At 42.8% G+C, this 12,471-nt stretch overlaps 1 protein-coding gene across 1 annotated transcript; it reads right to left on the bottom strand.

The window, feature by feature from the left end:
- Positions 1-710: 710 nt before the first annotated feature.
- LOC137164984 (zinc finger protein RFP-like) lies at positions 711-10,535 on the bottom strand. Its single transcript, XM_067566054.1, has 7 exons — positions 10,119-10,535; positions 9,376-9,471; positions 7,304-7,534; positions 6,097-6,119; positions 3,635-3,750; positions 2,739-2,771; positions 711-1,264 (listed from the first exon to the last, which is right to left on the bottom strand). The coding sequence occupies exons 1-7, from the start codon at positions 10,533-10,535 to the stop codon at positions 711-713; spliced, it is 1,470 nt and encodes a 489-aa protein (XP_067422155.1).
- Positions 10,536-12,471: the final 1,936 nt, after the last annotated feature.

Genomic DNA, 12,471 nt, shown 5'->3' with positions numbered 1-12,471 from the left:
ACTGGGGGACTATAATAAGATGAATAAATAAGTAGTTTGCCTGCGTGGGGAAGATGCACTATTCTGGAAAATACATTATTGCATTTAAACTAACATAATGATGAATATGACTCCGGTGTTTTTGAAAATCCCTCCCCAAGTTATGTAGGAGCACACCTTCCACTGAAAATCAGTGAGTCTTACGTCACTTGGGTTGTTTTGCAAATCTCAGCCTTCGCAACTGGTACACACACTAACTGCTGTATTTGAAAATATATATTACCTGGTTGTGGCTAAATAACGACCAGCTAACATGACTTTATAAACACCCCTGCTCTCCTCTTCCAGCCAGGCCTCCCCCTGTTTCCCATTGCCCCAGTTGAGTTGTCTCTTCCTGGCCCTTGGCTAGGTCATTCTGCCACAGGGGGTTCCCTCCTCCCTTGCTGAGACACCCCCCCACGCTCCCCCACTCACTCCAGACAGAGTTGGCCTCCAAGGAGCATAGAGTCCCAGCCTAGAGCACCTGTCTGTCCTTTCCCCCCAAGCTCCACAACTATGGAGCTATGGCTAGACTGTTGCTTCTTCAGTCTTGTCTGTGGGGGTGAGGTGGGACTGGCTGGCTGAGTCCTCCAGGCCAGGGTCATCTGTACAGTCAGTGGGGCTAGGGGAGCCCATTTCATGGGGACAGTTGGTGCACCTCAGGGGCACTGTGTGAGCTGGGCACCTTGGCCCTAGAACTGTTTTCCCAGAAAAGTGAACCCAAATGGGGAAGAGTGCAGACCAGCAGCTCCCCTGTGTCTCAATTTGAGGAAGGGGCGGAGTCTCTCCCCGGCAAAAGAAGCCGGCGGGAAGGTGAAGATCGGGTCCCCATTACCACCATTGAAAAGCGCCACCCGCCCCCCTTCGTAGTCCAGATACACCCCGATCGAGCGGGGTTCCTGGCTCAGGGACAAGGGGGTGCCAGGCTCAGGGGATGTGAGAGCCCAGCACTGATCCTCTCTACACTCCACAGCCCAGATCCCATGCTCAGGGGTAAAGCTGATCTGACCCTTCCTCCTCACAGACTCTCTGGCCACTCCCATAGCCCAGAGTTTCTCCTCTGTCACCTTCATCCCCCAGTAATGTCTGCCCGAGGTGAATTTCTCACAGCCCAACACACAGGGTTCAGTGTCAAATCTCTCAGGGTTGTTGGGTACAGCCTGCCGTCTGCCCCATGTCACACTTCCCCGATTCGCAGACACAATGAGGTTGGGATGGGCTGTGTCTGGATCGAAAGGTGTTTCTTCTGCAGGGAGAGAATCAGAGCGTTAAGGGCAGAGCTCAGCCCTGGGGGAGGGTCCCATCCTGTCAGTGACAGAACCTACCGTAGCCAGTTCCAGAGAGTCCAGCCATCTCCTCCCTCCAGGATTTACCCAGCTCTGTAGGGGAGCAGCTCTGAGATCTCAGCAATGTGCACGGGGGATTCACGCCCCTGACAGAGCCAGTTCAGTGACAGAGTGAAAGAATCAGCTCAGCTGAGCCAGGCCCCCAAAACCCAGAGTCTGATCCTTAGTTATTCCATTCTGGTGCTTGGGGTAAAAATAAGGGGGATTAGAGGGAGGTGATTTTAAGCCACATTTCTCCTTCCTTTAGTCAACCTGGCCCCAAGTGTAAGTTACAGGAAGCTCAGGGTTGCAAAGCAGAGAGCACCCACAGTGTAATGCATTCTGTCTGTGCCCCAGTATGTCCCCAATCCACCCAATGCTCTGAAGGCTGGGAGCAGAGTTGTTGTAGAGCCCATATTCCAGCTTCACACTGATTGGGGTGACTCCCTTGCAGAGGAGCTGTTTCTGGGGTCTGTTTCCATGCACATTAATGCATATTCGCTCTGACAGAGCAGCATCAAAGGAGCTGGCAATTAAGCCCACTAAATCTTTCCCCTTCTGCACCCACCTTTCCCCAAAACCGTGGTTCGAGATCCTGGCATCCTAGGAGGGTCTCAGCAGATTACAAGGAATCCAAAGTCCTCCAGTGCAATGATGCAACTCTTCACATCCCCGGCTCCTTGCAGAGCCCCCTCCCTCCTGCAGATCAGAGCTACCTGAGCAATAGAAAAACGGCTCCTACAGAGACATCACTGGTCCTCCATGACTCTGTGCAGCTGCGGCGTGCTTGAGGACACCACACACTTACTGAATGGCTGCTTGTCTTGGGCTAATCTAAGAGGGGGCTTTCCAGACTCCACACTGCTGGCTCCAAGATTATTGAATGGCTAAAATGTGTGATGCCTACCTAAGCCCTTCTGACACGTCTAACATTTTTACTTTTGACTTACACATTTCTCCTTTATCTCTTTACTTTATATTTTTGCAAGTTGAACTTTCCCTCATCTTTACTGTACCACTTGTGCATTCACTAATAATAATAATATGGCCAGGGGATGTGTGTTTGGGCATAAATTGTTCTTAAAAAAGAGATGAGCTGTTCCTCTCTGAATTTCCAGAAGACTCCTTTTTAAACAGTTAGATCTCTAGAGAGAGACACTTCTCCGCCCCACCCAGCCCACCTGCTTAGCCCAACCACTATTTAACAATTCTAAATTATAAAAGAGAAAAGAATCTACTTTTCCATTTTTAGGAAAGATCTGTGTGGCCACCAGTGATGCGGTGTTCAGCTTCTGTCAAATGCAAAATTGAAACAAAACCTCAACTATGGTGCTGCCAGTGAGACACCATCATTCATATGAAATTTTCACTGCCCCTTTGATCCCAGAAATTTACCTACGTTCAACTTGTGTCTAGACGACAGTGAGTCTATAGGAAGAAAAGGATAAAAAAGATTAAATGTCATGTTCTCATGTTGATGAATATATTTACATTGTTAATATTCTAGCACAAAAGCAAAATGAAAATAAATGTTATTAAGTTATAGTTAAGCAGGCTAAGTGCAATTCAGATCAATACAAACCCTTACACGCATCACTAAAATAACCACAAATACTAAAAACTAAAGAAATTACCTGTGGGAGGAAGGGTCCAAGAGCCGAGTCCAATCCGAACCTGAAAGCCTACACTGCAATTAAACAGCCCCATAGCCTGAGGCCCAGGAGCCCCATAGCCTGAGGCCCAGGATCTGGCACCGGCCAGCCACAGGTGTTTAATTGCAGTGTAGACATACCTTCTGAAACAAACACATAACTCAGAGACAGACCAATAAACAGAAACGTTTTCACTGATTAGCATCCAAACTATTGTAAATCTGCCCCTGTACCACTAGTACTCAGTACAACTGACTCATCCTTCCGGCCAGATCTGGTGGTCTCATTATCTCCAGCTCCGGAGGGTAAAACGTGTAGAATCGCGAATGTAAGAGACGGACTATGATGACACGGGAGGACTTGCAGACAAAAAACCCAAACAAACGTACTTGAAAACAGTGAATTCAGCAGGAAGCTCAAGCTAGAGTTAATGTTTATTGCGAACCCCCAGAGAGTGGGAATATAGGATCCTGACCCAGTGAGTAGGTGTTCTATTGGGAGCTTGGTAGGGAATTCATAATCAAATAATCATTTGGAGCCAATCCCCATTCACAATCATTTTCCCAGAGAGATTTTCCCAGCTCTGTCCATTATCAATGTAACATATGTGAGAAAATTCCCAGAGTGACTGTTTATTACCTTTGAATTTCTCCATTATGGTCTCCAGAGATGCATTTTTTTGAGACGATTCCCAGATTCTCCATTTCAGTTCAACAGAAAAGGCCACTGGGTTCTGAAACTTCTCCCTCTCACATCTGAAGAACAAATCACCTAGTGTTACTTGTGATGGAGTTTGGTCATATTTATTTTTTTCTAAAATGAATTTTATTTTAGTGAATGGTTGTAGCTCAGCAGACCTTGGAGGATTAAATTCTCTATTGACCCACGAATAGGTATATTACCAGCTGTGACGCTACCAACTTCCTGTTCATTTTGGTGAGACCAATATTGGAAAATTGCATCCAGGTCTGGTGTCCACATTTTAAAAGGGACTTTGAAAAATTGGAGAGGGTGCAGAGAAGAGCCACAAAAATGATTTGAGGGTTGGTAGAGAATGCCTTATACTGAGAGATCAGTGGCATTTGAGTCTGGTGTATAAACACCTTCATGGGGAGAATATACTGGGTACTCAAGGGCTCTTCAATCTAGCAGACAAAGGCATATGAAGAACTAACGGCTGGAAACTGAAGGCAGACAAATTCAAATATGAAATAAGGCAGATATTTTGAGGCTGATTAACCATTGGCAGAAACTCCCACGGGAAGCGGTGGATTCTTCATCCCTTGACAAGTTCAAATCTACACTGAATGCTTTTCTGGAGGATGCTTTAGTTAAACATAAGTTAGGCTTTAGCCAAACACAAGTTATTGGGCTAAATACAGGAATAAGTGGGTGAAATGTAAGGGCCTCTGATATACAGGTGGTTAAATGTGATTATCTTATGGTCTTTTCTAGCCTTAAACTTTATGACTCTATAAAACTCAGTAATATCATGTGGCAACGATTTCCTCAGGTTAATCATGAGTTGTGTAAACAAAAGTATTTACACTAGTTGCCTTTCAGGTTCACTGAACTTCCCTTTGTTCTTGTATCGTGAGAGTGAATAAGCCAAATTGCCTGACCTATATCCTGTAGACCAGTTAAGGGAGACAATTAGTGACAATCCTTGTGGTGATGTACATCCCCATTGTACCAGGATCTGGAGTGAGATTCACTAACCCATTTCTGTAACACACTGTACCCCATATGCACCCTTATGGTGTGATCCATGTATCATTCATGTTCACCCTTACAGTGTAACTGTGTACTGTCTGATGCAAAATATGCCATGGAAGGTGGTTTTGGAATGCTCATGACATACTGAACATTAGCGTTACCGTAGCATGTTTCCTGCAATGTCACACACATGCACAGATATGAAACTCTGCTAGGTCATATCCCCAAATATGTCTCTCACAAGGCTTGAATGGATGCAGACAAACACGAAGCTAAGTGTTCACGCCTCTCAGAGACATGCATACAGGAACAATGGACTGGCATAAACACCTTGGAGGCCTTTGGCTCAAGAGGGAAAAATCACGCCCATCGCCGGACATGGACAATCACTTGACCCCAGGAGGTGTTCAGGAAACTTGTTAAAAGAAGGAGGCATCTTTGTCTTGGGCTCTTCCCTGGAATCCATCTTTAAGGCAGTGGGGGGAGAGTCTGACAGCGGAGAAGTTGGACCTGGAATGAGCTAATCCTCAGATCAACCAGGGAGAGGCGCCACTTGTTGTGAGTTGGACAACCCATGACAACATCCCAGAGTGACATTTGCCTTTTTCACAGCAGCATCACACTGTTGACTCATTCATTTTGTGATCCACTTGAACCCCCAGATCTTTTTCTGCGGTACGACTGTCTAGCCAGTTATTCCCCATTTTGTATTTGTGCATTTGATTTTTCCTTCCGAAGTGCAGCACTTTGCCTTTGACATTCAATCAAGACATCTTACATTGATTTGAATCCTTCCTCCCTCCCACCCTTTGTCTCTTGTGTCTATTTAGACAATAAACTCGTTGGGGCAGGGACTGTCTTTCACCATGTGTCTGTGCAGTGCCCAGCTTATTGAGGCCTGATTTTGCGTTTAGGAATTACCATAGTACTACTAATAATAGCACATTATAAACACTTTAGAGCATGGAATGTCTCTTCCATCATATCGCTGTCACACCAAGCACACCAATAGAGCTCACTGCATAATAAGAAACAATTAACAAACAGCTCATTAAATAGTCATAGGACAGCATTGACTTTCCTTCGCTACCAATGTAGGTGGAGTTTGACCTAGAAATGAAAAACTCCAGTCACAATCTCCTGAGGTATCCTTTCCTCCAGTTGCACTATAAATAAATACCCGATCTGTAGGTAAATAACTCTTCTCAGGCTGGTCTATTCTGGAGTCTAGTAAAAATGACACTAGCCCCAGGATTAGATTTAACAGAGGGAGATTGGGAATCAGCCCCATGCTGTGCACTGCTGAACCATTAGGAGCAATGTCTCCTGTCCAAAATCCCTTGCCTGCATTGGGAAGGGAGAATGAGGGAGAAGGAACCACCTACCTGCTCAAGGTGCCTTTAATGTCCTAGAGGAGAAAGATAAAAGAAAATTCAGTCCCAGATATAGCATTCGGATGATCCCTCCTGCTTTGTCTTCATAGTTTCAGTTTCTAAGTGCAGTTATTTGCTACTTATTAATACAAACACAATCTTTAGATGTGTTGCCTTTCCTCATTTGTATAAATGCTCTGACTGGAGGATCTAGGCTCAGGAGGTTTGTATATGGAGGCACAAAAGTTCTTTGTGTAAGAACATTTGAATAACCAGATGGCACATGGAATCAGAGGGCTCAGTCTTACAATGTGTTGAACAAAGATCTTCCTGACACTCACAGGCAAAAATCACCACAACCTCAGCCTTATGTATCAATTTGGAGGCCAAAATTTCCCCTTTTTTATGGTATGTAGGAAGAGTGGCAAAATCAGGCCTAAAATAGAAACAGCTTCAATCTTAGCTATTTCCATAATTAACGTCCAGTTCCATCTTTAATTTTTTTAAAGTTAACATTTGGAACACAGGAAATGCCAGAGTGGATCAGATCTCAGGTCCATCTGGTCAATAGTCTGTCTCTAAAGGGGGAGAGTAACATATGCTTCAGGGGAGGGTGTAAAAAAATCTCCCCCCCCCCACATTCTCATCCTTCTCTCTAATAGTTAGAGATTGGCTGAAGCAATGAAGCAAGAGGTTTAATATCCATTATAAATTTTTGTTATCATTAATTATAACTGTGGATATTCTTGTTATCCATATAAATGTCCAATCACTTTTTGAGTTTTGCTAAATGCTTAGTCTTAACAACATCCTGTGGCAATGAGTTCCACAGTCTAATTACACAATGTGTGAAAATGTGTTTCTTTGCATCAGTTCTGAATTTGCCACCTTCTAATTTTATTGACTGTCCGCTTGTTCTTGCATTAGGACACTGGTTGAACAGAGTTTGGAGTCTGACATTTTTCTAGGAGTCTTCTCCAAATAGAATTCAAAAGAAGTTTGGTTTTTTTTCATTTAGGGCTTGATCCAATGTCCGTTGTAGCAAGAAGTATATTTCAATTGACTTTAAAGGGCATTTGGTCAAGCCCTTAAGGAAAAACAATGTATATTTTAGCAATAACGTATGTTCTGACCTTCAACACCTACACTCCAAAAGTGAAGGGTTAGAAGATTTTCTTTCTCTGTGAGAGGTTCAGGGGTGTTTCTAACACCATCTCACCTGCAGGAATTCACTAGCTGGCAGCCGGCACTTCTGCTCCATCTCACTGATCAGGTAACTGAAAGACGATATTTCCTCAGATAGTTTGGCAACATACTCATCCCTCTTCTTTTCAATTTCCTTATTCAGCTCTTCTAGCTGGGCCAGGAGTAGTCGCTCTTGTTCCTTCAGAAACTGGCACAATTTCTGAAATTCAGACACAATCTTCTGCTTCTCAGTTTCTAGCTGTTTCTGAAATGAAGAGATACAAACAGGGAAAACACAGGTCAAGGAGAGGAACACAGAGTGAGTCATGGGTCATTTTATAAAGACTTATGTATGCACATGGGAGCATATCATTGCAATCCCATAGAATTTTACTTCTGACATTTTATTGAGCACATACTCTACGTTCAGTAGACAGAAGATTTTCCAATAGATTTTCAAGAGTCCTAACTGGTGTTTAGAATATGAATTTTTCTTGCATGATTCGGATATTCTGCTATCTGTGGCTTCTAGAGAACCAGCTCCTTCTAATAACAGGAAGGACAGCAGGTGTGGGACCCAGAACTGCACTGGCAAAGATTATTTGTGGAGAGCAAACAGTAGAACCCAAACTAAGAAGCACTAGGACTTGAACTGGGGAAAAGATGCTCTCCACAAAATACACAGAAACATATAGGGCCATGTTTTCTAAAACTGGTTAAAAAGTTTGAGCTCCAGCATTTGCTCTCATGAGTTCTGAAAACAGTCTTGGATACATAGATTTTAGCACACCATAAATCTTTGATGTTCATTCACACAGGCACCTTGAGCAAAAATTGGGCTTCTTGGAGGACACCTATTTGCACATGCAAATCTGAGTTTTCAGGTCACTTAGGAATGTGTGCATGTGAACCAGAGAGAAGCTCACCAATTCATGATGTTTCTGGAGCACTGTCTGGTCCCTGATACCTGAGGAGCAGAAAATCAGACCAGATTTGGAACCCAAATCTCCTTCATGGCAATGTCTATCAGTGATATCACTACGGGCCTGTTCCAAAGCTCACCAAACTCAATGGGCATCTTTCCAAAGACTTTAGTAGGCTTTGGCGTAGGCCTTAAATGATTAGCCTCCTCTGGGGAAGCAGATTCCTATAGCAGCTGCACTGATAATTCTGTTGTGATTATCTTTGTTGAAAGTAAAGCTGGCCAAAGAATTGGGAGGTAGGGGGAATTTGCAATCAAAGTTGAAATTTCAGCATTGTTTCTATTCCACAAAGTACAAAACGGAAACACATGTAATTTGTTTGTAAAATGAGTTGAAATAACTTGTGAAAAATTTCACATTTTTGTTACTCCCTTTTCCCAAAATGTAACAAAATAAAGTTAATTCCCTCCCCATTTTTTTTTTTTTTTATTCATTTCTATTTGGAGCAATAATTGCACCTACCAGCAGTTCTTGGCTTTTATTTTCCCCACTCCATTTAAATGACAGAATCTTTTTTCTCTCTTTCTTCAAAATCACCATACGGCTCTGAATTTGTTCCTAACAAAAGTGCTCCCATTTTTGAAAAAGCAGCAAAAAGAAAAAGGAAAATCTAGGGCAAAAAATTGGAATTTATTCATTTTAGTGTATTCAGTGGCAAAAAAGGAGTAAAAAGGAAAAGAAAGAGACAAAAACCAAACTTGAAATTTTTTCAGCTTTTTAAAACCAAAATGAAAATTCCTGCCAAAAAATTGAAAAATTTGTTGCAAGTGACTTCTTTCCATGAAAATGGTGGTTTTCTATTAAACTTCATTTATCTACAGGAAGTTTTTGTTGGCTGAAAAATTTCGGCCAGCTCACATTGAAAGACTAAAGGAGAAACTACTGTTAAGTAAACAAATTACACTCATATTATCAATGAATATATTTGGATTATTAAAAATCTTTTTTTAATGCTCCTTTTTCCATAAACCAAACCAGCTTTTCTTTACAGTGACAATAAATAAGTAATACTCTTTCATGGAAGGAAACATGTTTCTCACTCTTCCTCTGATGTTACTCAAACTAACCATTGTGTGGATAAAGTCCCTGTGCACATTTGCTTCTGAGCAATAATTGCACCTACCAGCAGTTCTTGGCTTTTATTTTCCCCACTCCATTTAAATGACAGAATCCTTTTTCTCTCTTTCTTCAAAATCTCCATACGGCTCTGAATTTGTTCCTAACAAAAGAAAAACTGGTTTAGTTGTTATGCTTTTAGAGGGTTTTCCCCCGTTTTTTTATATTTTCAAGAATAGTAAATATATAATAAAATTGAGTGACTGCTCCAACCCCCAGCTATAGAACCATTCTCATGCTTGTGGTTTCTCTCTCTTTGGTCCAAATGACTCATTTGAACCAGTGGAATAGCTTCAACAGGGAAATGGAGGAAGCCTCACATCACTTTATTCCATGGTTAGGGCACTCACCTGAAAGGTGACACATCCCTGTTCAAATCCCTTCTCCTTGTCAGATTTGAATTAGTGTTTCTTCCATCCCAGAATCATGAAAAGTGCACAACACAAGATGGTTTTATATTTCTAGCAATATATTGTTCCCAGGTCAGCAACAGTTCCAGTGTAATAGTACTGTGCTAGATGTATAAATTGTATCTCTTGGGCCACTTCGGAACTGACTTTTCTGGGTTCTCATTGGTGCTAAAAATGGTTCTGGGCCGCAACAGGTTAATAAGAGTGTATTACAAATCTGTTCTTGTTAAAGTATAATTCTTAAGGGTCTCTAATAGTATCTGCTGGTTTTGCAATAATTATTTAATTAAAATACCATTCCTGGCCATTCCAGCTTTCACACCGTCCTGTGATCTCTTACCTTGTAATCCTTATCAGCCTCCTCTATGGGAACCACAGTGTGTTCTTTGTGATCTCGAGACAGATGGCAAACCATACAAATGGGTATTTGATCCACTTGACAGAAGAGCTCTAAAACCTTCTTGTGTTTTTCACACACTCTCTCAGCTTCTGGTTCTTTTGTTGACTTTAGTGGAAGTGATCTGGAGGCTTCTACAATATTCCTTAGATGTCTGCTTGGTTTGAAATTTCTCTGGGAAAAGGTTTGTCTGCACTCAGGACAGCAGAAGTTTGTACGCAATCCCTCCCAGCACCGAGTGATGCAGGCTTGGCAGAAATTGTGCCCACAATTTAAAGACACTGGATCTTTAAAATAATCCAGACACACCGAACAAGTCAGTTCATCTAGGAGCCTTTCTGCTGGATTTGCAGCAGCCATGGCTGCTTCTGCAGAGAAGAGAGGAATTTAGTTTCCTTGTACTGTTCTCAGAAATGGGCGGATACTGAACTTTGAACACCAAACAGGCAGTTCCTGTGTATTCATTGTCTCATGTTACTCTTGCATGTCTGGAAACCCCTTTTGGCTTCAGCTGGCAAAGGGAGGCTCTTCTGTGACAGACTGTTAAGTGCAGCACCCGACACTATTGGTCCCTGCAATGGTGCAGCACGTCCACTCTGCAGAACAGTTGTTTGAAAAACAGCACCTGCCACACCCACACCCAGCTCTATGCAGCATTTCTTCCAGCTGTTGCTGCGTCACTGTGTTGTGGGACTCCAGAGGTACCTATAGGATAGTTCCTGGCATAGCTCCTGGCATAGCTTTCTGGAGCAGGTGGTTCTGGGAAAATTTACAAAGTATTGTGAGCTGCCCGTGCTATTTCAGCCTTCTAGTGGCAACATCCTTGAGTCCTGCCCCCTCAACCCAATAACTCTGGCAGTATCCATCTTTTTTCTACTTAACATTTGCCCTCTGCAATTAATACAATAGTTTCTAAATACCGTCTTCCTAGCCGTGTTCCCACAGGCCATCAGGGGATATAAAGATGGTCTGTGACAGGGAAAGAGGGAAAATAGGTGGCTGGGACACTGGTGGCAGGAGTCACTGCCTGCTTCTCACCAACTGCAGCCTGAAGAGATTTTGATATCTTGTGCCAAGGGCTTTGCATGAGGCACAGACGGGCTTCTCAGCCTCCATCCAACTTCTCCGAAGTCCTGATCGTCAAAAAGGCCTGGGGGATCTGTATTATTCCCAGTGATGTACACAATCAAGTGGTTTTCACTGAGAGGCGATTTTGACCCATTTCTCAGAAAATAACACACAGATTCAGAGCAATTTTCAGACTCCAGAACGGTGGACTTATCTTTGACGGACAAACACTGTCAGCTGTGCTTGAGTACAAGCCACTGTTACTCGCCAGGGTAGTGGAAGTGCTTGTTATAACCTGTGAGTTGGAACCTAATAAAATCCAGCTGGAAGACATTGGGCCAAGTATCAGAAGAGATTTAGGGCAAGGAAGCCACCACTCCTTACTAAGGAAATCATTTTTTCACAGCAACAATTTCTCAGTTATTGCTCTGGCTATAATTTCCTTTATAAGGGACACCTTATGAAGAATTTTTATCAAGACAACTCTGGTGCTAGTTGGGGAAGCCTCAGATTTCCTTGACTCCTGTCAATAGGGTTGTTAGCCAGCATTCAGTACACAGACCACAGTAGGAAAGGACCTTCTCCTGATGATGGGTGAAGATCGTCAATCACGCTGATTCTTTTATATCTGTCAGCTGCCTTTGATACACTGACTATGATGAAATTGTAACATATAGCTCCATACTTGAGTGGCTTTGTCCTTTTCTTTCTAGGAGGATCCCGTAGATAGTGCTTTGTAATTTTTTGCCTGTCCTGAGGACTTTTTCAGTTAAGGGGACAGGTCTATGAGCTGCTCTTCAAAATTAAAAAAAAAGCCTTTCAACTTTGCACTTTGTGTTGGGAGGTTCATTTTGAGGACAGAGTTAACCATCATACTGCATGTCAAGAGTTTATGGGCACTGTAATTTCATCTCACTTTATCACTGCTAATGTGAAGGCTAAAGTCCAGCCCATCCCTATTCTTGGAGAAGGGTGAGTCTATAATACAAGGGAAATGATAAGACAGTGTTAGGAAGTCCTGTGTTGTGATTGGCCATTATGTTTTGACATATATTGCAACCCCATGCAGTATCTTTGGAGACCAATGTATTACATTTATGAATGGTTGATGTATGATTGTGTCTTACTCAATGGGGGAAGGTACCACAACTCCTCCAGGAACTAAAATAAGTATGTGAGGGTGTGGGTGATTAAAGTGAGTCACTGATGCTGTAAAGAGCCCCCACAC

Source organism: Emydura macquarii, unplaced genomic scaffold (assembly GCF_026122565.2).
Source record: "Emydura macquarii macquarii isolate MOO-44397 ecotype Brisbane River unplaced genomic scaffold, CSIRO-AGI_Emac_v2 contig_2705, whole genome shotgun sequence".
NCBI lineage: Eukaryota > Metazoa > Chordata > Testudines > Chelidae > Emydura > Emydura macquarii.
The sequence above is the reverse complement of the archived record's forward strand: the minus strand, read 5'-3'. Positions and strand labels throughout refer to the sequence as shown.